Here is a 27,598-nt window from a genome sequence, read left to right as displayed (position 1 = left end):
GACAAATATTCTTATGTGCATTTTGAGGGGTTTTCGAGTGCTTGGTTTTGATAGCACCTCTGCTTTGTTGAACAAAGGAGAATGATGGAGGTGCAGTTAAAGTTGCTAGAGATTGTAGGGCAAGCATGTAGAGAATCTGCTGCTTGGGGTTTTTTCCCCCTAACGTTGGTTTTAGCCCATTTGATCTTGCTAAACTAGTCTGATAGTTAAGTATCAGGGACCTTGAATATTTGAAACCTCTATTGTATATGCTTGCTGGACAGCAGGTGATGTGGAACAGCACCAAAGCAGCCATGTGACTTGTCTTTTTAAGCCAGACATTATGGATTAAGCTTTCTTTTCATATTCAGGTACTATTTGTTAGGTTGTTTTTGAGTCACAGCTGAACATGATACTTTATTCCCCTAACTTCTGGGGTTTATTGACGGGTATCTGTGTAGGTGATGTATGAGTTGTGGAGCTCATACTATGAGAGAGCTCATGTTGGCATACAGCTTTAAGCACTGTGAATTTGTTATAGCTGTCACTAGAAGTTGATGTGAAAATTCGTGCATCCAAAATCTTAGGGTTTGGAAATCCTAGCTCCAGTTGCCAAGCTTGGATGTTCCGAGTGTGAATTCAGTGGCATGGCTACCTGTGCAATGGATCCAGATGAGGAGAAGGCTGAGGTACTCAAAAGCTTGTTTACCCCAGTCTTCAATGGCAGCCTCACCTTCCCACACCTCTCGAGTGAGTGGACTGCAAGATGAGGATTGGGGGAGCAAAGTCCTTCCTTTAGGGCATGACCAGATTCATGACCACCTAAGAAGCCTGAATGTGCATAAGTCTATGGGACCTGATGAGATGCATCCTAGAGTCCTGAGGGAATTGGCTGATGTGCTAAGCCACTCTCCATGTGTTTGAAAAAGTCGTGGCAGTCAGGGGAAGTGCCAGGTGACTGGAAAAGGGGAAACATTGCACCCATCTTTAAAAAGTAGAAAGGAGGGCCCTGGGAACTGCTGACCTGTCATCCTCACCTCTGTGTCTGGGAAGGTCATGGAACAGATCTTCCTAGAAGTTATGCTAAAGCACATGGAGAACAGGGAGATGATTTGAAACAGCCAGTACAGCTTCACCAAGGGTAAGTCCTGCCTGACCAACCTACTGGTCTTCTTATGAGCAGTGATTCCCTCAGTGGACAAGGGAAGGGCTACAGATGTCATTTATCTGCACTTCTGTAAAGCCTTTGACATGGTCCCCCACTACATCCTTCTCTCTAAATGGGAGAAAAATGGATTTGATGGGCAGACTGTAGATGGATAAGGAATTGGTTGGATGGTCATATTCAGAGGGTAGTGGTCAACAGCTCAGAGTCCCGATGGACATCAGGGACAAGTGGTGTCCCTCAGGGGTCTAGACTGGGACCAGTCTTCATTAAAGACATAGACAGTGGGATCAAGTGCACCCTCAGCAGATTTGCAAACACCAAGATGAGTGGTGCACTTAACACACTTGAAGGACAGGATGCCATCCAGAGGGACCTGGACAAACTTGAGAAGTGGGCCTGTGGGAATCTCATGAGGTTTAATATGACCACGTGGAAGGTGCTGCCCCTGGGTTGGAGCAACCCCTGGTATCAGTACAGGCTGGGAGATGAACAGATGGAGAGCAGCCCTGCCAGAAAGGACTTGCGAGTGCTGGGAGATGAGAGTCTGGACATGAGCTGACAATGTGCACTTGCAGCCCAGAAAGTGAGTTGTATCCTGGGCTGCATCAAAAGCAGCGTGGCCAGCAGGGTGAGAGAGGGGCTTCTCCCCCTCCACTCTACCCTTGTGAGACCCCACCTGGAATTCTGCATCCAGATATGGGGTCCCCAGCACAGGAAGGACATCAACCTGTTGGAATGAGTCCAGAGGAGGGCCATGAAGGTGATTAGAGGGATGGAGCATCTCTGCTATGAGGAAGGACTGAGAGAATTGGGATTGTTCAGCCTGGAGAAGAGGAGGCTCTGGGATGGCCTTATTGCAGCCTTTCAGTACCTAAAGGGGGCTACAAGAGAGCTGGAAAGAGACTTTTTACAAGAGCATGTAGTGATAGTACAAGGGGTAGTGACTTTAAACTGACAGAGAGTAGGTTTAGATTTGATATTAGGAAGAAATTTTTTACTTGGAGGGTAATGAGGCACTGGAACAGGTTGCCCAGAGAAGTGGTGGATGCCCCATCCCTGGAAGTGTTCAAGGCCAGTTTGGATGGGGCTCTGAGCAACCTGCCCATGGTGTAGGGTTTGGAACTAAATGATCTTTAAGGTCCCTTCCAACGAAAACCATTCTGTGATTCTGTCTGTGTTGCACAGATGTGATACAAAGCTGATACCCGTTGTATTATGGGCACTGAAGAAATGAGGCTGCGCACACCATTATTTGGTTTTCAGGATTCTCTGCAAAGCCCTCTCTGCATTCCCTCTTTATTAACCTCTTCAAGTAAACAGCACCTGGTGTTGCCATTCAATTAACTAGAATTCCCAGGACTTTTTGCAAACTCAGTGTTTTGATTCACACACTTCTTCTCAGCTCCAAAGCCAAAATAGTCCCTTTTGGTTCTAATCAACTGAATCCAGGTGCATCTGGCTGAGCTTGATCCCACATTGTATAAATGCTTAAACTATAAGAAATTGAGAACTGCAAATTTTGAAGTTTAAAGTGATGTTTCAGGGAAAAAAATGCAAGCACTTAAGCTTGGCAACTTTTTTTTTTCTTGAAGCGTTGAGTGTCTGAAAATCCATGTGGGCCGAACAGCGTTGTTGTCCTCGTTACTAGATAGAGGTATAGGGTTTCAGGTTAATCCCCCTCACCCAGTCCAATAAAAACATATGAATCCCTTCATCTGATGGTGAGTTTTGAGTATAGCTGCTGCTGAGAATAGATTTGGTGCTTTAAAAAATAAACATACTTTCTTTTGTTAAAGCTGCGTGAAATGGAGGAAGAACTGAAGTATGCTCCCCTGCCTTTCCGCAACCAAATGATGAGCAAAATCCGAGCGTACAGAAGAGACCTGTCCATGTTCCAGAGAGAGATGAGAAGCACAGATTTGGGAGTGGGCCATGGAAGTCAAGGCGATATAAAATATGGAATCTTCTCCACAGAAAATGAACAAAGTGTGAGGATTAGATGTAAATTTTATTTAACTTTGCTGTGATTGTTTAAAAACAATATTGCAGATGTATTGTTTACAGTTTTTTCTACTTTAAACCACTTCTGTGCTTTTATAACTCCCTGTATATCTCTCTGCATGTAACATGAATATCTCAGGCAGGAGAAAGAACACCTGGAACTCAGAGGAGAGTTTTGCTGTTCTAAAACAAAGATAGGAGTATAATCAAAATGGAACTCCCTGAAAACCATGCAGTTAGTAACTTGCACAACATTCTGTACTGAAATGCTTCATTTAATCATCCCCTACAGAAATGAAAACATAAAAGTGATGCTACTGACTGAAAAAAAAGGTTAACTTACCTAGTTTTAGTCTCCAAAACTCTCAAAGTGTGAATCATGCATTGTATAGGTTCTTTATAGGTAAAATTCTCTTTTAAGCAATCTCAGTGTAAGTAATTTTAAGAAAATATAAGAACTCTTGACCCTCTTAGCACTTTGTTCACTGTGGTTTTGCTGCTACAGTGCAAGAAATATACCAATTTCTTTGTTTACCAGATATGCATAGAGATATCTGAGCTAGCGAGACTGAATCTCCTCATTATTTTCAAAGTGCTGTGATCTGTACAGAAAGTTCATGGAGGTGAGCTCTTTGTTTCTCTGCCCTAGATAAGGAAGGTTTGAGGGAGGCTTTTTCCTTGGTATTTCCTTCTGTGGTAGCTTGGTAAATTTTTGCATTTGATTCCTCTTGACTGAATCCTCTAAAACTTGAGAGCAGGGTGGTAGCTTTCTGAAGCTTAAGAAAGTACTTTATTTTGAGCTACCTTTTGATCCCAAGGTCAGCAAATATTCCTTATCCTCTAGCCCAGGCTACTGGCACGAAAAGATCTTTGTTACTTAGCAGTCCATCTGTTAGTGCTGTTTGTTTCTAATCCTTTTGACTGTAAACTCTTACTGATCTCCCTGGCAACCAACTGTGAATTCACAAATAAGGCTGACTTTAAGATATGAATGGAAGGACAAGGTAGCATCTGAAAAGAAAGATACTATTTTCATGTAAATGTTCTTTGATGGAAAAGTAAATTGTTGCAAAGGCAGTTTTTTGTAACTGTTTTAACTCTTTAGAAGCATATACTTTTTTGAGATTTAACCAGATTTGGCCATAATCTTACCATGTAGACAAGGCTGTGTCAAAATTAACTGGGCCACATCATTTAACATAAGAAGCATGTACAGCTAATACAAATGAATGGCCTATGGAGTCACATCCTAACTTTTTAATATGTCAGAAGCCTAATACTTCTGTCTTTGTGCTTAATAGTTAATCTTACATTATTTTTCAGACTAATCTGCAGTCACAGAGGGTGCTGCTTCTCCAGGGAACAGACAGTCTGAACCGAGCCAGTCAGAGCATTGAGCGCTCACACCGGATTGCTGCTGAAACAGATCAGATTGGCACCGATATCATCGAAGAACTTGGGGAGCAGCGGGAGCAGCTGGAACGTACCAAGAGCAGAGTAAGCAGGGAAACTGTTGGCATGGCTTTGAAACAACCTGATGGTAGTTTTGGGGGAACTGTGTGCCAATAATTACTCTGAGGCACTCCCCTAGACATAGTAATCCAATGGGATGTTTCTACAAACCAAATCCAGACTGCCACATTTCTGTGCTGTCCTCATTAAAAGGAAAATAATTACTGTAGAAGGGCCCAAAGCACAGTGGTCAAATGTCTGCTGCTGTGCCTGTACAAGATTAGATATCAGACCTATAAACTAAAAAAAAATAGCATTACTGAAAATATTACAGATTAAAAAATTGCTGAGGAGTTGCCCAGCACTAGATTACTAGTAAAAGTTTAGATCTAGGAAGCAAATTTAGCAAGTTTTTGTAATTAAATTAAATTTAGTAGAAGTATCATGGCTAGGCTTCACGAACGAAGATTTGGGAAGGCTCTATCCACATTTGCTACAGGCACGCTGGTGGCTTATGAAGCCAATACGTGACAGACATATCCGATTGCAAAAGGCACAGCAGAAAGATTCCTTAGATGGTGTATTCTGCAATACACGGTTCTTTCTGCGTTGCCTTTTTTCCTCGAGAGTAGAAGTATAATTACTTAATTACTATCCTTCCAATATTTGTAGGGAGGGAGAAAGTGGTGTCAGACAAGATGCCTGTTCTCATCCTTAGTTCAAGACTCTGTTTCTACTATAAAAGCTTCAAAAACTGCTTCACTTATTTTGTTTACACATATATGCAAAACTGAAAATTTGATTTTTGAAGTAACAAGCTGATGGGAGTTTCTGTGTGTACAAGGGATCCTGACTGTAAAGCTTTTAGGTGAGTGACTTGTAGGGGGATGGCTGAGTTTGGCAAGTAAGCACACTCAGCCAAAACAAAAAGCATACCCCTTTTCTTAGAAGTTCTCTCTACTCATTTCAACAAAGCCTGTAGCTTTTTCATCTGTCATTTCAGTCAGAATTTGATTTGTCCTGTTCCCAGATTTGGGTTGGAGAGCAGGAAAGGAAATTTATCCTAAGATTTGTAGGTGTAGTTTTTGTCCTTTTTCTAATAAAAAATATTACTGTCCTTCAGGTGTCTCAGTCTATCAACAGATTGCTCACAGAAGCATGGAATTGTTTAGGTTGGAAAAGATCAAGTCCAGCCATTAACCCAGCACTGCTGTGTTCATCACTAAACTGTGACTTGTATTGTGACCCTTTTAGGCAATGTGTTGCTAGATTGTGTGAACCACACGTTTCAGCTGGAAGCAGACTTTCTTCTTGTTTGTTCTTTCATAGTGAAGACTGGAAATCTACTAAGCTCTGAATGGGCTTGGTAGCTTTCTTCCCAGCTTCATCCAGTCCGTCTCAGTGCAGAGTAACATACGTACAGGGCCAGTTTTCCAGTTGAGGGCAATAGTTTAAAGCACAGAGGAATTGTGCAGGCAGGTGTCTGTGATGTAAGACCTGGCTTACCCTTCACTTCCTTAGGTTTGGAAGTGGAATAGCGAAATCTTACCTGGAGACCACACATCACGGATCCTGCCTCTGTCTGTGAGGCAACACCTTTTTTAGTTGGCTATAACCTCACCTAATTACATGCTTCTTAATAGCTGACTGGATACAGTTAATTTCTGAGCATTACAAAGTTGAAATGGATCGTCTGTTAACAGCTAGAGCTGCTACCCACTGGGTCACTTAGACCTATCAAGGCAACACAGTTCTTTCTTTGCTAGAAATTGAGAGGCATTTCAAAGCAGTTTGATATGCACTGGGAGGGAACATGTCAGTATAATTTTCTTATATTTCAACTAGAATAATGAAATGAAATTTAATGAAAGGAGCTAATTTCTGATATTTCTAGATTAACTAAAGGGGCAGAAAGAGGTCCTAAGTTGCATATCTTTGTATGTATCTCACAAAAAGAATACACAGAAGTCTTACTTTCTCCTTAGAAAAGAGGCAGTGATTCCAGATGGTATTGTGTGCAGAAAGCAATGTTGTCTCGGAATTTTGGGAGTATATGATTATCCTTGGTCCCATTATTAATTGCAACATTTCAACACCAGCTGCTTTCAGGTACATTTTTATAGAGCTGGTGTGTTTGTTCAGCTGATTTCTGTCCTGTTCAAGTAACTTCTGTCTCTTCTTAGTTGGTGAATACAAGTGAGAACTTGAGCAAGAGTCGCAAGATTCTACGTTCGATGTCCCGGAGGTGAGTAGCATGGCTGACAGCCGCATGGATCATTATTGCCTGCTGGTTTTAGAGGGAAAAAAGTAAGTGTAAGTGTCAGCTGGGACCACAGGGAGGTTTTAGGGAATGTGTAAATATGTGTGCCCACATGCAGATGCTAATTTGTGTGTTTTCCTCCCTGGTAGTTACTTACAGGCACTTGAACACTACTGAATTATGCTGCTAAGTCAGGATAATGTGAAATCTTTAACCATCCAAACTGTGGTGAGGACACAAGCAAGTTACAGTGAATTGCTAATGGTGACTTTAGGTGCAACTCCTCCTTATTCAGGTCGGAAAAATCGTGCCATAAATCACAGCAGCATTAAGCGAGTTAGATGTCTGATGACACAGACAAATCTGTTTAGGCCACAGCACTGCCCTAGAGTAGCTAGGCTATCCTATGAGACACTCTGAGTCTCATCATATACTATTTTGATGACTAAAGCCTTGGATGCTTAAGTGGATTTGCAGTTTCTTAACTATATTGTTTAGTTGGCCTTACAAACCAGTTCATGGATTGTATTTCCAGTAGGTACTTATCCCCTAACAAGCTTTCCTTTACAGCCATTGCTGAAGGAAGTTACAATAACTATAATTTTCAATAGTAAAAGTACATTATTATTTTGATATTTTAGTTTTATTTCAACCACATAGTTCCAGGGAAAAGCACTGCAATGAGAGTTTTAGCATTTAAGTGACTTTATGTGACATTAAAGGATTTAGCATTTAAGTGACATTAAAGACTTCAATTGTTGTTTTCCTCTTTGCTTAATTGAATGAGTAGGCACAGATAGAGCAGTTATCTATCTTTTGTGGGGCAGGGGAAGAGGGACAGAACTGCTACTGTTGAAATAGAAGATTTAAACAATTTCCAGGAAAACACAAGTAGTAAATTGCTCTTTGTCCCCTTCTGCTTGTTAAGAGCTATTTGAGAAGCACTGTGGGGTCTAGCTGAAACAGGGAGTATACTTACAGAAGGCAAGATGGTGATCTAGATCTAGAATCTACTTTCATAAACAAGGGGGGGGAAGCTATCTTGGATTTTTATTGATTTTTTTAAATTATTTTTTAATTCCAGAATAACCACTAATAAGTTGTTGCTGTCAATTATCATCATCCTGGAACTGGCCATCCTAGGAGGTGTGGTCTACTACAGATTCTTCCGCAGCAGATGAATCTTCATGATGGAGATGAACTTTTCCACTGTTGAGGAACAGGATGGGCTGTCTGTTCCCTTTGATTGTCTGAGGATTGAACTGAGTGGTGAGACAGCACATTCACCTGAAACTGTACTGACACTAAAAAGACAGAGAATGGGAGTAAAAGGAAAATGCAGAGACAGACTTGAACTACCGGTAAGATTAATAAGAAGGTAATAAATATTTTATTGTCTCATTTTGTATATACTTAACTAAATGAATAAATTTTGGTATGTAATAAAGTAGCCACCAATCAATGGAAAAGCTAGTTTATTTAAAAATTGAGAAGTTAACAGTATTTGCCAAGTGTTGACAATCTATCCACTGAAGTGCCTCAGCCGAGCTCTGCAATGTCCAATATACCCACTGCTTTGGGTTCTTAAATCCTCACTTGCTCTTCACTGTCAGATTCATCTGGAGAACTGGGTGTTGGGAGTCCATCAAAAGCGGTGTGTGCTCCTTCTCTTGTCTGCCCAAAGCACGATGCTATCACATCAACTGCAAGACTAGCAGTTGCATTCACTGCTTCTTGAGAAGCTCCAAGCAATGGATTGACTTCAACCATGTCTACAGCTGAAAGCATTCCTGTGAAAGTGATTCACAGCTTCATTACTCTGACAAAGGGTACAACATCCTGCAAGGTCTCTTTAGTAGCCTTTTATTCATTGCAGCAAGTCTGGTATTTGGGCTTGTGACCTACTCTACCCTTTGGACAAGTCAGACTGGCTCTGAAGTGAGGGATTAGGTTATTGTTCTCAGATGCCAGTTTGTGTTTTTAACTTGGTTCTTTCCTACATCACCACTACCTCATCCATTCATGCTTTTAGCATTCAGAAAAACTAAGTTTGATGTTCCATACACATTTATGAGAGGAATGTTTTTTAATTTTGTTTTCTCCCAGTCCAAAAATGAGGGGATATAAAAAGAGATCTCACCTAGTATTCTTTTGCCATCCTATTCATGATTCTATTGACTCTAGTGTCTGGCTGTGATTTTTATTTCCTTCTTTCACTACAAATAACATTGTTTAAACACATTAAATAAAATCTCCATGGCATAAGATGAAAAGTCCTCATATATCGAGTCAACTGCAGTATATTTTGTGAAAGCTTGATTTGTTAGCCTTGAATCCTAGAATGGAACTTCAGACTGTTTAAAATTGTTTGCACCCATTTTTTTATTCTCGATCCCCCTTTTTACATCTTACCTCATGTCTTTAGGATTAGGGGACAGTATTACACATTTCTGACATTAGTTGTTAATATATTGTGTATTTTATTTCCTTTTCCTAAGTTGAAGTTGTTGATGGTTAAGCTGCTTCCAACACCAAGGGTATTGCCCAACCATAGGACTACTTTTGCCCTTACTAAAGGCTGAATTGACTTTACAGGCACCTTTGCTTTGACTACATTTATCTTATGTAGTTATGCAGGAAAAACAACCAATACGAGCTCTATGTATCTTGTCCTGTCCTTGCTTAGCCCCATACTGCTGTTCAGCTCCTACCTGTGTTGTGTATTTCCTCTGTGATGTACATGCCTTCTCTGTAAGTTAATCCACCTAGAACAGGAGTCCCCGTTGCTGGAGCCAGTGAGGGATCAAAAGCATCAATGTCAAAACTCAGGTGAATTGGTCTCTGTCTCCTGAGACAGAATAAAACAAGAAAAGCAATCTCAGAACCTTAACTTTTTCTGCTTGCATTTCCTACTGTCCAGGCTGATCAGCAAAGTAGCACTGAGCTCAGTGATGCTAAAAGCTTCCCCTATGCCCTATACCATGTCTCATATACATTTAAAAGGATTCTTTTTTTTAAATATCTTTGGACTCTGAAACATCTATTAGCTCAGTACACATGGGGAAAACAGAAGTTCATCTATCTAGTTTGACTGAGCATCTGCTCAGGTGTGATTTGGTTGAAGATAAGTACTTTAGTTCTAACCACTTTATCTGATATTTGTCTCCTTAGTTGGAAAAATGTAGAGAAATGTATGATACAATCCAGCCTTTTCTCCCTTTGTACAGAAAGCCAGGGTGAAAGGCTGAACCACTGATGTGCATGGCATCTAGGATGGAGGAAGCACCAAGCTTGAGGATTTCACTAACAGCTCAGCAAGATGAGCATTTTTCAGGTCCATAGTTGAAGACTGCCTCCAAGCCATACCATGTAGCCTAGCTGATGAAGAAATAAAGGATAATTTTTAACCTAAAATGTTAGTTACTTACTATATCAAGTCTGCCAACTGATGACAGCTTAATAAATTGGACACTGCTTGTCATGAGTTATTTAAGTGATAGACTGTACTTCCAACTTACTGCAGATGCTCAGTAGGGAGAAGCATCTGGATTAGCATCTTTTTTACTTGGCCCAGCTGCAGCTAGGAAAGGTGAGCACACCTTTAGAAAACAACAGCATGCAGCACAGGTCCTAACCTGTGGTGAGAGGTTGCCCTAACTCTGACCCTCTCCCTGTTCCTAGACTATCATGATACGCTCCCTGACTGGGTTCCCCAAACTTGAACAAGGTTAGCAAAGACAGCAGTAGTGAACTGCAGTAAGGGAGTGGTTACAGTGAACTTTACCAGCTGCACTGAAAATAGCAGCCACCACCAGGACAGCATGGGTGAGCACAGTCTAAGGAGGACGCCTTTAAATGCTTCCACCTCACGCGCTAACAGCTGAATTTGAGTTACTGTCAAGTTGCTATATTATTTTTTAAAGTGTAATGGGTATCCTGGACTCTGAGTTGATTCAAACATCAAACTGCAGAAAAATGCAGAATTCCTTAAAAAACAGAACCAAAACGTATAAAACAGAGCCCCAACTGTACTCACTAATGTAACCTGTCTCATAGCTTTTTGCCAAACACTGCAAAATGGTTGCAGTTCAAGATGTGGAAGTCGAGGACTAAAGACTTTGCAATTTACTGGACATTGTCACAGTTCTGTACAGCTGCCTGACATCAAGTGACCTTCACTTAAATAACTTTCAGGAAAGTAGATATTCAACAAGAGTAGTTTAAATCAGATAATAGTTTGTTACCTGCCCATCAGTTGTTCAAATGTTCTTTCCATAACTTTCCGAATTCCAAGGCGATCAATATCCCTCATGGAAAAATACTGGATGTCATACTTCTTCAAAATATAGCTGTTAAAATAATTTTTTAAAAACAACTGTTACCAGTCTAAGCTTAAATCTAGCAATGCTTGTGAACATGATTTCAAGCTCATGATTTCAGCCTTTACAAAAAACTCTTTAATCTAAACCAACTTACTATTCAGCAGGATCCACATCCCTCAAACCAATGTACACAATATCAGATGCTGAAAGACAGGGCTTTATCCAGGAAAAGCCAGGAAGTTGTGGTACCTGAAAGTAATGGTTTGGTATTACATTAGTTTAATGACATATACAACAAAACTGTATTTAATGCTTCCCTCAGAACTTGGTATTTATTTATATCATCCTTTCTCTGTCTAAACAGAGAAACTTGAGAGTGGCATCCTGATGTAATCAGTCCTTACTTTCAACTCAGGTAAAGTGGTACGACTTTACCTGAGTTGAATGTTAATGGTGAAGTTTTTAACTCTTCTACATTCTCCAGTTTGAAGAAGAGGAGGAATAAAAAGCCCAAATCCACAAGCAGTAAGTAATTATCATCAGTGAGTGTAAGGGGGAATGATAAGAAACTAGATACCCAGATGCAGATCACTTACCCAGTGCATTTAATGGCAGTGATGTGTAACTTACCCAGTATATCAGGCTTAAATGGAAAAATGAAAACCAAGGCACCTCTATGTTTTTAGGAGAACCACCAAAGTCATGGAAACTTTGTTCCAAAACCAGTATTAAGAATGGACAAATTCAAAGTAAGAAGTTAAAAACAAAAAAGATTAAAAAAATGAGCAGGACAAGATGTTGGGCCTCCACAGTGGGCTACATCATACTGGTTTTAATACAGAACTGAAGAGAGCAGATCTAGGACAGCAACTGAAAGATTACGAGATCACAATTTTTCAGCTTTGGTAATTAAGTAGTCATGTTATGCAATATAGAAATCATTCAGTTAGTAATATCTACTAAGTTTAGGAGTGCTTTAAATTAACTCATGTTTCTCTTCTTCTCCCAGCTCTGAAAATGGCTACAGCCAACACAGCTGTCACACAGCAAGGCGGTTTTGTTTCCCTCTTATACTTCTCAATTACTAATTTTATTCTAGTTACAATATTGGATTTGTTTTTGAAGGCTAACCCACACATAGCTATATTTAGTTACATTGGGATTAAACTGGCACAGATTATGAAAGTATTTGTTACTCTGGGGCAATGAATTCAGAAGAGGGATAAATGGAGACCGCTACGAAAAATAATTCAGGTTTCCAAAATGAACAACCACAAAACCCGTAAACTGAGCATAGTATTGATAATATTGTCAGATACTCTCTAGTGTCAATGATTCAGCAGATTTAATACTGCCAATTTTAAGTACACCTCTTTGACTGTACATAAATAAAACTGCCTTAACTGCCTTTGGCAGGCTGTGTTTTTGCTTTGTTGCAGTAGAAAAGGAGTTGCTGATAGTAAAAGCAAAGGTGCAGGCATTTTCATGGTAAGGTATTAATAGCAGTTTGTGAGTTTGAATGGTTCCAGGAGCCCTGAAGCAGTCAGGAAAGGAGGACAGTAAATTTTTTTGTCCCATTATCGACTTAGCTGCTCTACTACATGAGAGTGAGAGAGTGAGCCACATGCACTTGTGCACACATATCATGGTTTGCTCCAGAAAGTCAAGGCAAGTATTAGCCAGGCAAACTATTGGGCAGACTATCGGCAAATGATTGACCAGACAAGCTGAGGCACATTCTGCTACTGCTAAACAGTTGTTTAAAAATTTATATTGTTGTGGAAGCCTTGTGGTACCAGCAGGATATATGTTGGTTTTCCTTCCTCTAAAGAGGGTAAGAAAACCCCCTGAGTGCACACACGTTTGTGTAACTGCACACCCAGATCAAGGAGCTTGTGTCAGATGCTTCTGCACAGCATCCTGACTGCTAGAATTTAGGTGGACTTGTGACGAGATATCAGAACCAGCCCCATGCCTGAGTAGCTTGTCTCTAAGCATAGCCCAATCTTACTCTTTGTTTACTGCTGCCACTGGCAAGAGTCCTGCTCCCCCACTGACCCCAGAAAGCTCATAGTAATCTTTTAGCATGTTGGGGGTCAAGGGGAAATATAAAAAAAAATTACTGCTTTTCTGTGTTGCTCAAGAACTGGAGCTCAGCACACCAGAGATCAGTAATGGATACAGAGGAAGCCAATTTCTCCTCCTTCTTCAGCTATCAGAGAACAGTTTTGTTCTGTTCTCACCAAACTGTTCACCTTAGGTGAGCTCTAAAATTCACAAATTTTTCTCTTGCTCTTCCTTTGTCTCCTGCAAAAGTGGGTATAGTTGCCAAAAAGAAAAAAAATCACCCCCTTTAAACTTATGGGCAAGAAACTAGAAATACAGTAACCTTTTATATTAACCTTGTGTTCTGGGGGTACTCCAAAAAGCCCCATTAATTTTGCATTACTTTGGGAATTCCAAATTGTATAGACCACACAAGAATTACTAGAAAGAGGAAAGTATGTAAAAACACCAAGTGACTTGTGGATGGAAATCATTCAAAAGAATTTGCAGGAGAAGAGCAGAAGAGCTTTACCATACAACTGCAGTATTGCCATGCTGAACAGGTACTAACACAGCAGTATCTTTAGTAGCCATAAAGATTTTAAACATGCTTGATATTGTTTGGAAGAGGCATACTTTCAGCAACACAGCACCCCCAAATTTATCAGAGAGAAAAGAGAAATCTAACAGTAATAACTAGCAATGCAGAATGCCAGAATAAAGTGGCCAGGTTTTCTGCAGCTCCAGCATCCATTCTCAATATGCAGTTGCTGATCCTGCTCCCACTCTCCAGCCTAAGCTTCAGCAGAAGCAGATTGTTGTATTTAAGTCCCTACTGCAAAGGCCTCGGCTGCCACTGCCACGTCTTCAGTAGATGCTGTAGGTTCCTGAACAGGGCAATACAGCCAAGCCAGAAAGGGTTCACAGGCCACAGGTCAACCTACTCTTAAGCATCTTGACAGCAGCAAAATCAGGCCATGCACGTGTCCCAGTAAACAGCTCTTTTTGATAAATTTGACCTCTTTCCAAGACTATCTCTTTAAAAGCACACTGTAAGCAGGTACAGCTGTTCTGATTTGTAATATTTGCCAGTGGAGACAACACCAGGGACTTGATCATGCAGGAGCCGGCCTTGTCAGGCCCCAAGGTTGTCAAAACATGGAGGAGCCAAACTAAGCAAAAGCAGTGTGCCAGATATACAGGAACCAGCTGTCACTGGAGGTGAGCTCAGCACAGCTCTCACAGGCTGGCCTGGGGGGGAGGTTCCTGCTCATTTGGTAGCAGTGCTGCCGTTGCCCAGCCTGGGCAACAACTCCACTCATTCTGTAGAAGCAACGCCACAGTCAGCTGCTGCATACAGCTGGTGTGAACTCTGGCTCACTGTACAGCCCACAAGGGGGCCAACATCATACAGGAAAGCTTTTTCTCATTCTTGTTTTTAAGTGTGTGTATCTGTATTTACATGTGTGTATGGCACTTGTGTGTATGTGTGCATGCATGTGCACATGTACACACACAACAATACATGGGTTTTGTTGTGCTCAGATAGAAAAGGTCTGCATTTGCAGCAGGTAAGAAAGTACCTTACACCAGAAATGGTAAAATGTTATGAGGATGCCATACAGGCTAACTGTACAACCAGGACACTTACTTTATCTTGAAGCTCTCTCAAGAGAAATGAGAGAGGTTGTCCATGGAGGCTTCCAGACTGAGTTGTGAGAGGCGTGTTGATATCAGCATGTGCATCCACCCAGATCACTCCAAGGTGTGGGCACTGCTGTGCATGGCCACTGACGGAACCAAGTGCCAAGCTGGAAGTACAGTAGCAAAGTCTTTAGTCACCATTTCTCCTTCAGAACAACTGCAAGGACAATGGGAAGTCTCTGCAACTTCAGTCAGCCATATTGTCATGTTTGCAAACATCAGACAGGTGTGACAATTAAGGGTGCATCCCATACAAACTGCATGGCATGCCACTGTCGTGATTCCAGGAGACTCCCAAGTAACTCTACGGGACTATACTCTTAGCTCTCTCTGCTGTCAGCCTTCCCACACTCTTAATTTTCACCTGCTCTAGATCCAAATAATCTAGAAAATCTAGTCTGCTATTCACCCATTTTTCATTCTAGTCATGACACCTCCACCCACAATTCATTCTTACATGCCCTACTTTCTTCAACCAATTCTCAGGCCAAAGGTTAGTGAAAAAGAGGAAAAAGATTCACATGTTATAAGATCTATAACAAAATTGTCTGCGTGCAGGCATTACAAACCTATCCTAAGAGCTGATGGGCAAAAGAGATGTCACAAAACATTCAACAGTAAAGAAACTAAAGCAGTTGCTATAAAGAAACCTGATGACACAAACCTTCCCAAACAGGAAAATCTCATTTGTATGTCTGCAGATCACTGACCAGTCTAGAACTAAGCAGAACTGTCTTAGAAGGTCAGGTTTTTGTAACTGTCTTCTATGTTCCACCCTAAAAGCCCATACCCTATGGTATTGCAAGGAAATTACCCCAAATTGTAAGTCCCCTTAATTTTTAATTAAATTCTTACACTTCAAATGTCAACCTGCAGCATGAACCACTACTTGCTTTTAGTTCAGCTCACCTGTGATCACCTCCTAGAGTCACACATCTGTGTCCAGCAGCTACTGCTCTGCTGACAGCATCAGCCAGTACCTGGCTGGCCAAACCCACCGACCGAGGATACAAAACCAAGTTGTTGTACAGTTCATCGTTGGGAACTTGAGTGAAATCCAGATCTCCAAAGTCATGCACTTGGCATCCTGGGAACACAGCAGCAAAAGGAGAAAGTGAGTTACTTAGGTAAGTTCCCAGAAAAATGTTCAAAATGAGAAAATCAGTTGGGAAAGTATGAAAGGAACAACAGGAAGGGAATGGATCCATTTGACTCTTTGCATGCCCTTGCAAACTGGCACAGCTTTCTAGATTATAAAGCTTAAGACAACATTATCACTTTAATTTAGTGATAAGTTAAACTATGCCAGTCATAAAAAGTCACTTAGAAGAACAGTTTGGGGTTTTTTAAAATTATTTCTTGGCCATTTTTAACATGAAAAATTACAGTTTGTATTGCCATCTTCCTTCCCATTTAGATAGTATACAGCCTTAAATGAGCTCAGCTGCTCAAAGATGCTTAGGACTACACGTTTCACTAACTACATCCAAGTCCTAACAGTTATTTTCCATTTTCAAGGCCCAAAAAAATCCAGGCAATTGTATCACGAAGCTCCATCTTCAGATCAGTGTAAAACAAAGACCCAACCATGCCATCTTTCATTGCACTTTAAAGAATTGGTTAAAACTTTCAAGGCAGGCCACACATAGCAGATTCTAGCAAGTGTGTTTAGAGAAGTATCAAGTGTTCAAGAATTTCTTTCTACTTTACCCTGCCATCCTCCCTGTTCCCATTGTAGGGCAAAAAGACTTGGTTCAGCTTCTGAATAAAAAAAGCCATTAGTTTCCTAGGATCACATCAGGTTCACCTTAACATGTGGCTATGGTAGAGATAGATGGACAGAATTTTGGGGTCCAAAATTCTGCGATCTTGTCCACTTTTTGTACACATGGTACTTTTATAACTTCCTCTAATTATTTTTATAGAAAAGCCTAATCTCTGTTAAAGACATTAGATGGCTTCAGGTTTTGTTACTATCTTCTTTACTACTATCTATTATTTTGTTACTATCTTAGGGTTCATAAACCTTGTAGCAGTTTCTTTTCTCAGCTTTGTGCATCCCTCTTCTTTAAGCCCACTGTTTTTATGTGCTTGCAGAGGACAGCTCAAGTTTCCCAGGGTGATAAGGAATGTTTTCAGTCAACTATACAAAGGCTATCTGATAGCCTGTTAATTTCAGAAGTACATGCTAATCCAATACTCAAACATTAATATCTTCTCTTCCTACTATTTGTTTTAATTGTGCCTAGTGTTTTGAAAACTAAGATTAAATGACCTTAGGGCAAAGGGAAAGCTTAGTGAATAGATAGTATACAGACAAAAAAAATTCATAGTACGTGGTTAAACCATGTATCCCAAACTGATTAGAAGTGTGCATGCACCCGTGCACATTTTTTTTGTTTGATCAGATATTAGAGAGATGAAATCAACATGCACTTTGTCTTAATGCTTACCAAACAAAGAAAAATAGTTCATGTCAAATTATTAATTATTGACGTATTCTCTTAGCTTCTATTTACACTCTCAGATATAAGTCCAAAACTTAAAGACCTGAATTGTTTTCCATTTCATCTGTCTGCTTGCATGTAGTTTTAAGAAATAAAAAACTTAAACTTTTTCAACTACATTATTTTGCACAACACAGAAATTGCTCAATGAACAGACGTGCTGTAGTGCAGTGCAATGTCGTGGATCTTGCTGTTATTTGGCAATCAGTGGAAGATTTTATGATGTACCTGACCAAGCAATATCCTCTTACTTTCTTTGTAGTAGGGGCAATAAGATACTAACACTTATAAATGAACAGCTTTCTAAATCCACACAGAAAGTTAAGATGAAGAATATATGGAGCCTTTTAAAAGACTGTAGATGCAAGTCCTGAAAGCTAGAGAAAGCTGTGGGCAGATAGAAAAGCCAGCTTTCTTACATTCATTAGAAAGCACAGTATCCATGCCATTTGTCAGTAAAACAGATTAAGTCTAGCCAGAATTGAAGTTCTTTTAAAATGAAAGTGTACCATACAGTACTTACAGAGTAAACACCACAGATATTTTGCTAGTAACTAAATAATATGAAATTAAATGTGATCAAAAGTCTTTTGTTCACGCTTTCAAGCTGTAACAGAAATTACATTCAAATGAAAAATATATTCTGTTTGATCCATTAGTCAATTATCAACAGCACATAATTTATAACACAGAAAATTTATAACAACCAAATCCATACAAGTCAGCTCCATCAGCACTCTAGCTTAAGAGGAGATCCCTTTCCCTTTTTGAAACAAAACAGCAGGCCTGAATAGTCTATTTCTGTTGCAGGAGTGTGAAAGATATCAGGGAGATAAAGGTGCAATCTGAGTATGAACACACAGTATAGTTCCATAACTAAGATGCACATATACACAACAGTCCTGTCAGTATGAATGACCAGCATGTAAAGGCAGCACCCTCTCTTCTATGGCTTAGGAGTGCAATCCCCCCTCTGACTGAGTTTCATCAACAGCGCTACCTGGTGGCATATTTCAGCCAAAAATTAATAAATTAGCTTGAAATAGTTTGTACAGTAGATCATTCCCAGGTTAACTTCTTTTGACCAGCACAGGTTAGGGAAGGTTACACAGGCATTCAACCAGCAGACCAGGGGACAGACTGCAGTCATTTATCTGGCATGCACAGCCAGAACCAGAACCTTACCTGTATCAGGTAAAAGAAATCCACATTTTTCCTACTTAGAAGCCTTACTCAGACTTAAAGGAAAAAAAAAAGGTAGAAATACTAATTAAGAACATACTTAAGAAAATAAAGCTCCCGGCCTGCCTTTTCAAATAAGTTAGTGATGTAGTACTGAGGCTCAACTCGATGATGCTTATAACAGGGGCATAAGATGTCATACAGCTTTGCTAAAAAGCAAGGCTAAAGATCACTTCCTATCATCTTAAGCAAAATACACACAGTAGGCAGCAGTTACTACAGTAATTTCCCTGCACAGATTTAGAGACAACTTTCTTCTGTAAAAACAGGTGGCATTTAACTGGAAAACATCTGGGCAGCAGCAGGGAAAGCCTCCCCTCTAGTCCTCTTCTACTAGGAAACTGCACCAGTGACAGATGCAGCAAACTGACAGTAGAAGATTCAGCTTTCCAAATCCAGGCTGTCTGCTGACATTGCCCCATGGCACCCTCCTGTAACAAATATAACAACTCTACAAGGCAGCAAATGGGAACTGGAACAAAACTACATGGAACATGATATAGAAATGGTCTCCCAACACTGCCAGTATACACTGGATCTTTGTGAGCTGGACATTTAAAAAAGTCCTAAATTAATGGGAAAAGTAAATCTTTCCTCTTCAGGGTGAACTACTTCAAAAGAATCTGGAAATCTCAGGTAATAGACCTTAGTTCATACTATGTGTTATATAAAGCTGTTTACATGAAAGCATCACTCCTGCAAACTGTTTTCTCATATTATAGACCCATTTATCAAATCACCAGACACAGAAAGGCTTTTTCAGAAGCAATGACTATTATGAACAATGTTTATAGACAAACTTAACATTTTACTTCCTGTGAACAAAACAAAGTTAACATCCTTTTCAGTGTAAGTCTATTGGCTTATGGTGCAGACTTTATAATCATTTCTCAGAGACACTGTCAAAATGTTACACAACAGCAAACAAATGGCTCAATTCATTATGAGGAGTGCATTCAGAAAGGTTTTTTTTAAAGACAGTTTTAACCATCCAGCATTATCCAGGGCCTGTGCGCGTTAAAACTATACAAAGTGCAAAGTTAGGCTAGCAACTAGGTTAGCAAGGTTCTTACTACAAGAGACTCAGAGTTCAGCAGCCTAGTTTAATCATAACCTTCTTGCTTGTAAGTTCATTACACAGCATCTAATTCTCTTTAAACTGAATACGTATCTGCTGAAAGAAATCTCCTACTGGATACAGACATTGGTTAAATAGGTTTCTGTCATCTCTAAAATTTCACTTCCTAAAAGGCAAGTTCTTGTCTAAGCAATTCCCACCCATTTGTAATTTTGAAAGGTCTGGTTTAAGACAAAGTTTCTGTAGTGTATACAACAGTAACTAGCAAACCCAATTCCAACTGCTACCATAAGTCTCTAGTCTCAGGTTGTCCCTTGTATGAAATGAGGAAAAAAAGTATTTTGCCAACCCCAAATCAAGCAGCCACCTCATTTCCCTTTGAAAACTGCTTGTAACTTTAATCTCTTATGAAATCCAGTGCATTTGACCTGAAGAGGTCTTCAAAAACGTCAGTATCAGCTGTTGGGAAACATTTGCACTGTGGCTTGCATCAGAGAGAAGGGCGTAGCTATTGCGTCTGCCACATGACCAAACCCTGCACAAATTCTAATTCCCTTCAAATAAGCTTAACCCAGAAGCAGTTCCTGATAACTAGAGCACAGTGGGGCACTTATAGCCACAGAGAATCATAATGCCAAAACAACTTTCCTCAGCAACAAGCACCTTGTGCTTTAGGTTGCTACAGAAGTAAGTAGTTATTATATTAGTTAACCCAGACAGGTAACACCTGAGAAGAAGGGAGAGCAGAATATATCAGAGATTACTAAGTTGTCTTCCTCCCTCTTACCAGCTGCAAGAAACTAACCACTAATCTAATCACTTCACTTCTTCCTATTCAAATGAAACTTAACTCATTACCTAAGTTTTCCCTCTGTCATCTCTCTTTGTGCCCCTCCCCAATAACTCCACTCCTTCAATACCATTCATAGTAGTAAAAATAAAACAGCATGGGATCTGAATTTACTCCAATCCAGAGAGAATTATATATGTGCAGAAATTCAGCTGTCATGTATTAAAACTAATTTTATAATATAAAAGTATCAAGGATGAAGGGCATCACAATAAACCCAAAGAAATACAAAACCTCCAAGAGCTCTGTTCATTGGTCCTTGCATCTAGTCTCCCTTTATTGAAAGATCAGAAAGAAATAATCAGTTCAGGTTTCCTGATCTTCATCAGCATAGCTTAATTTTTTAGATGTATTTAAACAAAACCGATACATGGAACAATTACAGTTAAAGCACCAAGTGACATTTACCCCAAATTAACAAAGCTTCTTTTAAAGCCAACTTCATAGATAATTCATAAGCTCAACTGTGCATCAGCCAAGTGGGAAAGGGAAAAACAAAACTGACATAAAAATCAAATCAATGACTGACACAAAGCCTTTTGTTCGAAAGCAAAACCAAGCAGATTTACACTCCATCAGTGTGGGGAAGGGAAGATAATCAGAATCAACCTACTGCAAGGACTGCTGACTCTATACATTTTCAGTGTTGGCATTTTTCTTGTAACTTCCAAGGCTAGTTGTTATCATGCAAATATCAAGGGGTACAGCATTCAAAAGGGTAATCCATAACTGCTCTCAGAGCACACTTCTCCAGCTCTAGAAGCTTAGCCTCTCGTGCTCAAGGCAAGCTAGCAGATGAGGTCTGTGGGGAAGCATAACCTAAAAACAGCCTCGGTAGAGGCCTTCCCAAAACAGCTCTCCTCCAAAACCCCAGCAGGGCTCCTTCTGCCTGCCTGGTCATCAGAGGTGGTTCCTGGCTGCCTTCCCTCATGGAGTGGAGCAGCACCTGCCCCGATGCATTCTGACAACTGGCATCATTTCAATGATTCATTGCAAATGAACCGGCCCATTTGGCTGTGCTTTGATTTTTGACAAACCACTGGTCTTTGAAGCTAACCAATCATAGCTAATCCATGTTTGAGAAGTAAACAAGAATAAGAGTGTCTTGGATCTTTATCTATCCCTGTATATGAAAAAAAAAAAAAGATGTAACTTATTCTAGTTCCAAAAATAAGCTACAGTACTACATAAGCATGTTTTACTGCTATTATTAAACAGAATTGTTTAGGCATGCTTGTGTCTAAGGGAAAGAAAGGAAAGAGGACTGCCATTTACTCATTCTGTTTCAGGGGAAAAAAATGGGGAGGGAGAGAGCATGCCTGGGTAAAAAAAGTGCATTCTTATTTCTGCTTTGTAGGGCAGAAGACCTAGCTGTTAGTCTAACCTCTTCATGCTATATCCAAAATAATTTTTTCCCTGAGAATGTCCCTAGCAAATGAATACTTAGCTTTGATAGTACTGACACCAGATGCAATCAGAAAAAAAAAAAATACAAGCAGTAGCATTTCTTATCTCAGCAATGCAGAGATCTAACTAAACAACATGTTGCTTAAGTGCCAGCAGTTGATTAAAATTTTGTCTGTCTCCCATTTCAACTTTATCAACAGCAGAAAATGTGAGGACAGTCTAAAAGAGCCAGATCTTGATGCTATCTACACAATGAATTTAGACTTTATTGGAATTCTACAGATTAGAGATATTTGACTAATGTCTTTACAAGCCTAAAATACTGAGTTTTTAAGAGAAACAGTTGAGGTAAGAGCTAGTGCTAAACTAGAATCTAATCCAAGAACACTGCATTCCTGACAGATCTTGTTTCTAACATAAATGGGTCTTTGTCAAACTACAGACTGTAAATGCAATCTTAACTCAAATATAGGCAAGCAGAATAATACAAATATCGAATTCTTCAGGGATACAGGCAGCTCTTTGAACATATATTTACTGGATGGACTGATGAAAATTATTTTCCCAACAATGCAGCTGTAACTCTTGCCACTGCACATGTGCTGAACCCCAGTACCTGTATGCATAATTGGTACATAATCAAAAAACTGCTTATCTTCCTCCCAAACTCTTCACCCAAGAAGATTTAGGTGGAAAAAGAGGAGATATATGTAGAATAAGCTGCTTCATGATTTATTGTTAAGACTGAAACTAACCATATGGGCTATGTTGGTGAGACAGCAAAGTTGAATTCTATTTTTGGGGATTAGCAGCTCCACTCCTCTTTTAAAGGAGGTTACTCCTTTCTGAGTCACTATACTGACCTCATGAAACCTATTGCTCCCAGAGAAGAACTTTTTCTGGTCAAACAAAAGAATAGTGAGATGACGGTCATTCTCTGTGACAAATCTAGTTCTACTCTGTGTGTAAGCCACATGTCTCTGCAGTCCACCAACTTGTCAAGCCAGCAACTCAGATCCAAACTTTGTTAATCAATTCTATAGTAATCCAAGCCTGACTAAACTCAGCAACCCAGCTGTATCCAGCTCTAAATAAAGAAAAAAAAATTTAATTCAACAATCAACAATAGTCAACATACAAGAATGAATGCTTGGGAAGAAATCGTACTAAAGTTGTTCCCATGTTAGCAAGAGCAGAGCAGAGCTGCTCTAAGTCACATCAGGTGCTACAGAAGACACAGCAGCTATCCATTATGTAAAAAAAATTGAGAAAGATCCTTCTTTCCTTCAAGTAAGAGGACTAGGCAACACTCTGGATTAAAGTTTGATTAGATACTCTGCCTAATCTGCAGCAAACAGGAGAGGTCCAAGAAATTCTTACTTTAAAAAACTTCATACTTAGCACCTTCTATAGCTTAGGTCAAATGCATCTGTCACTTATCTTCCCCACTCCTTCCCACCAAAAGTCCAAGAGACTCCACATACTGCACCTATTTCTGTTTACTGTCAGAGCAATACACAGCCCTACACGCTTTTCTCCCCCATGCCAAGGAGTTATGGGTCTCTATTTCCACGTAGCACTTTTACTTCTTTGGCAAGATGGAAGGGTCCTTTAAGGTGATAATATTTTAGTTTCCCTTAGGAGAAGAACAAAGCCAACAGACAAACATCACCAAGGTGAATAAAAATCCCCATAGGCATAGTCAGTTATATCTTAAATTATCCCTGCTAGACTTACACACCCACTGTTTTTGGCTTGGGAGCTGGACTCCTGCTACAGTAACTCTCTTCCCGAGTACACCTCCAGCTACTACCAACACGTAACAGTGTTCTCTCTGCTTCTAACAAGGGGATAAAAGTCAAGTTGGTGGCTCAGATTCATCTCTGACAGTCTGGTGCAGACTAATGATAACATCTGCCTCAGAGCTCCCTCCTCATATTTCAGCCTAAGCATAAACAAGCCATTCATAGGCAGTCACTACTTGAGGCGGTGAAGAAGTTACCATACCATGTAGGTATAGTCACACAATCTTTCAAGGGAGGGATCCCCCCGCCCCCCAAAAACAGAAAACAGAATAGTAGCTCAGAACACTGCAATAAGACTACGAAAGAACAGAAATTAGGATAGGGTGAAGGGAACAACAAAATCGCCTCCCAGATACACCAGCCAGTGAAATCAAAGCGCAAAACAATGCAAAAAGAGGAAACAGAAATATCTCACTCTCTCTGATGTGGCTTGAGCACTATAAACTGAAGTCACTGAATCAGGCACACATGCATATGAAAAGCCATGTAGCTGCTCCATATTAAAAGTAACAAACACAGTGCATGCATCTCACTATCTGAATGCTACCTTTTAGAGGACACTCCAGAGCACATTCATTTTATACAGGTCGAATTGAACTTGAATTACAAATGGAAAAATTAATAAATCAAACTTTAAAATTCCAGGCAAACAGAAGAGTCTGATCACCAGAAATCTCTTCCACTTGAAACAAGGCAAGAGCAATTTTGACAGTTACTATTAATATAGAGTTTTCATTACAGGAACACTGCCTGTTTCCTCCCGCTATACTTCTTTAGACTGCCCAGAATCCACCCTCACTCTTCTACTGGGAAGCATCATTCCACATCTGACCTCACGCCTGGTTCCAAACTTGTAATGACAAGGAAAATCAAAGTTATAGCATTCTCTCACATCCGAGGAGGGAATGAGGGCATGCAGCAACAAACACTTTCCACGTGCACACACACACACCGTAGACCCTATGGTCACAAATGCTTCAAAATCAGCCAATTTGACAAAGACCTCTATCTTAGATAAATGTTATTTCTTTTTAGTGGAGAAACGTGGTCTGCTGCAGTATAAGTTGCCTGTTCCTGGAAAACAATCAAGATCTCATGAAAATTATTAACTCTTGTAACAAAACAGATAAATAGAACATCCAAGTTAATAATGAGAATAATACTGTGGCTCCATTGCCTTCTTCAGAGTATGAGAAGAAAATTATAGTGTTAGAAAGACAAAGCAGCTGAAGTTTTACTGCCACTTCAGCATACCACAGCACTCCAAGTAATGGCACTATCATCACAGTACTACAGCCAAAGCTATGTTGCCAACCCAAGAAAGAAAAATAAACAGCCCCCACACAAAACCAAGCATTTGTTAAGTAAGTTTCCATGAACAATATGGAAATACAATAGAAAAGGCTACATGGTAGTGTCCTCCTTTATCTACCACCCTACCCTCAAGCAAATTGTTTTTGCTCTGTAAACCATTCCTCCGTGCATGCTGGTGACTGCCATTGTTTCAGGATGGGTCCTCACAGTAGAACCTGTTCTTTAAAGAGCTGCAGAGATTTAAGCAGCAGTAGACCAACCCCAGCTGACAAAAACAGACCAACCCTACCCCAGTGGAAGAACATGCCAGCAATAGGAAACTGCAATTGCAGAAGGAAGAAATTGTAAGGGAACAGCAACAAAATATCTCCATGTGCATTACTGATTGATGAGCAAACAGTCTATAAGCAACTAAACAGTCAAAGTATTTTTCACCTTCCACTTTTTTTTTTTTTTAGTTTAGCTTGCTTCATTTCTATCCCCACAACATTTTGTCACTGGAGTCCAGAAAAAACCTTGAATTCTCTTTTCTTTCTGTCTTCTACAAGTTCCTTTGAAGTGAGCTTATGTCATGCAAATGAGAGGGCTTTTTCTCCTAGTTTTTAAATTTGTCGGGTTTTGTGGTTTGGTTTTTTTTTTCTGCTAAAGAATTCTTACAAAATGGAAATATTAGCTCTGAACCACTTGAAAGAGAACTCCAAGCCTTCCATTATAAAAGTCTGTTATTAATATGAAATAAACTGTTGCCTACAGTCTTATTTTGAGTAACATCCTCCTTTCAAATCTGGTAACTTGCTAGTTTTAAATAAACTCTAAGCTCAGTAACTATTCCAGTATATAAGACTTCTTTTAGATGCCCTCTTCAACATTTTCTGAGCTTATACATCATGCTCAGCAGAATTCAAATATTGCCAAGGACAGCATGTGTCTCTACTTTGCACAAAACAAGACAGGAAGAGAATGCCTACTCGTCTCATTGCAAATTGGGACTTTTCAACTTGTGAATCACAAGATATGCAGGATAAGCCTACAGGATTTACCAGAATAAGGACTACACATAATAATTGCTTTTGTTTTAAAGAGATCTTAAAATTCAGAATAAAATCGCTAGAGGATTATTAGGATTATTATCTCTGTATGCATCTTAACTCCACTGACTAACCCCACAGAGAGCAGATAACAGTTCTTTCTGTGGTCCAGCCCTGCAATCCATCCCCATCATACAGTTTTCAGTTAACACTTCTTAGGTTAAAGATTCTCCAAGACAGAGTTTGGCTTTAGAAGTTTCTATCCCTCATGTCCTGTTTCTAATAAACTGTGATACAGTTTTCTGCAGGTCTCAGCTTGTAGAAGGATTAGATGGAGAAGCTGAATCACAAATAAGTGCATGGGTTTCCTTGCACAAAAAGACCAGAAACTCTCCATTCACAAAGTGGTATTTGCAAGTTTTCAAAGTAAAGCTGCAGGCAAGACGTCATACACAAAACTGCAGATTTCTCCAGAAAGCTCTGAATTTCATCACCTGAAAGCATACAAGCACTTTAGGAACAAGCTACGTAGCTGGTAAGGTACATGGGAGAGAAAAAAAAACCAACAACGAAAGAAAAACCCAACCCCCCCACACCTACACAGTGTGAGAAACAGAGGATCTCGTCAGGGGTTACTTTGCTGGATGCACAGAGCGCACACAGCGTTTCGAACGGTCTCTGGCTTCTCCAGCTTCCCGGGAGTCACCACGGGAACAGCACACGCCCCGTGTGCCGGTGCAGCGCTCGCTGTGCGGCACAGCCGCTCCCGGCTCCCCGCTGCTCCCGAGCAGCCGGAGCGCATCGCTCGGGGAGCCGGAGCATCGGCCTCTCTTTGTTCTAGGGGACCCCGCGAGGCCCCGGCGCGACTCCGCCGGGTGCGGAATGCGACAAAGCCTCTCCCTCCCGGCACCGCGGCCAGGCTGCGGGCATCGCCGGCCCCAGGGCACGGCGGGTTCCGGGGAGAGCTGGAAGCGGGACCCGTCTCCCCGCACCCCGCAGCGAGCGGTTGAGTCACGCTTTCCCGAAAGGGGAGGGGGGCGATGCGGGCATCCCCGCAGTCCCCGCCGCCACCCCCGCCCCGCCGCGCCGCGCGGTGCCTCACCGAGCCCGGCCAGCCGCTCCACCAGCCCCGCGGCGCGGAGGGTCGCGGGGCCGTGGTCCACTCCCCGCCGCTTCTGCGAGACAAAGAGAAGGGGAACGCGTCAGACAGCGCTGCCCGCAGCCAGGCGCCCCCCGCCCCGCGATGCCCCGCGATGCCCCGCGATGCCCCGCGATGCCCACCTGCCCCCGGGACAGCGGCGCTCCCACCAGCGCCACGGAGCGCGCGCGCCGGGGCGGCTGCGGCGCCGTGTCCGCCCGCGTGCGCAGGAGCCGCGCGAGGCCGCCGCGCAGGGACATGGCGCGCGCTGCCCACCGGTGCCGGGCGATGCTGCCG

General features: G+C 41.0%; 2 protein-coding genes across 4 annotated transcripts in view; one reads left to right on the top strand and one right to left on the bottom strand.

Moving 5' to 3' along the window:
* VTI1B (vesicle transport through interaction with t-SNAREs 1B) overlaps positions 1-10,274 on the top strand; it is a 15,469-nt gene extending 5,195 nt beyond the window's left edge. Inside the window, exons 3-7 of one of the 3 annotated variants that reach the window (XR_010431330.1) lie at positions 2,944-3,135; positions 4,472-4,645; positions 6,784-6,845; positions 7,945-8,221; positions 10,088-10,274. Coding sequence is in view for 1 of the 3 variants with exons in the window: in XM_064658370.1 (XP_064514440.1) it covers positions 2,944-3,135; positions 4,472-4,645; positions 6,784-6,845; positions 7,945-8,041 (525 nt within the window). In the remaining 2 variants the exon portion in view is untranslated. Of the gene's footprint in view, positions 1-2,943; positions 3,136-4,471; positions 4,646-6,783; positions 6,846-7,009; positions 7,089-7,944; positions 8,330-10,087 lie in introns of those variants that run through there. The other 2 variants (XR_010431331.1, XM_064658370.1) reach the window with 2 other exon arrangements.
* Positions 8,319-27,598, bottom strand: ARG2 (arginase 2). The gene is made up of 8 exons (XM_064658363.1): positions 27,445-27,598; positions 27,266-27,338; positions 15,842-16,019; positions 14,880-15,039; positions 11,337-11,431; positions 11,105-11,209; positions 9,572-9,708; positions 8,319-8,650 (listed from the first exon to the last, which is right to left on the bottom strand). The coding sequence occupies exons 1-8, from the start codon at positions 27,559-27,561 to the stop codon at positions 8,445-8,447; spliced, it is 1,071 nt and encodes a 356-aa protein (XP_064514433.1). The 5' UTR covers positions 27,562-27,598; the 3' UTR covers positions 8,319-8,444.

This window comes from Pseudopipra pipra, chromosome 6, assembly GCF_036250125.1.
Source record: "Pseudopipra pipra isolate bDixPip1 chromosome 6, bDixPip1.hap1, whole genome shotgun sequence".
NCBI lineage: Eukaryota > Metazoa > Chordata > Aves > Passeriformes > Pipridae > Pseudopipra > Pseudopipra pipra.
The sequence above is the reverse complement of the archived record's forward strand: the minus strand, read 5'-3'. Positions and strand labels throughout refer to the sequence as shown.

What these genes read in the sequence shown, in the direction of transcription:
- ARG2 (XM_064658363.1), bottom strand. Translation starts at nt 27,561, where the DNA reads ATGTCCCTGCGCGGCGGCCTCGCGCGGCTCCTGCGCACGCGGGCGGAC. An exon ending in TGAGAGAGCTTCAAGATAAA is followed by an intron (nt 11,432 to 14,879) that starts GTAAGTGTCCTG and finishes CATTACTTTCAG; the next exon opens with GTACCACAACTTCCTGGCTT. An exon ending in GATGTGGATCCTGCTGAATA is followed by an intron (nt 11,210 to 11,336) that starts GTAAGTTGGTTT and finishes TTATTTTAACAG; the next exon opens with CTATATTTTGAAGAAGTATG.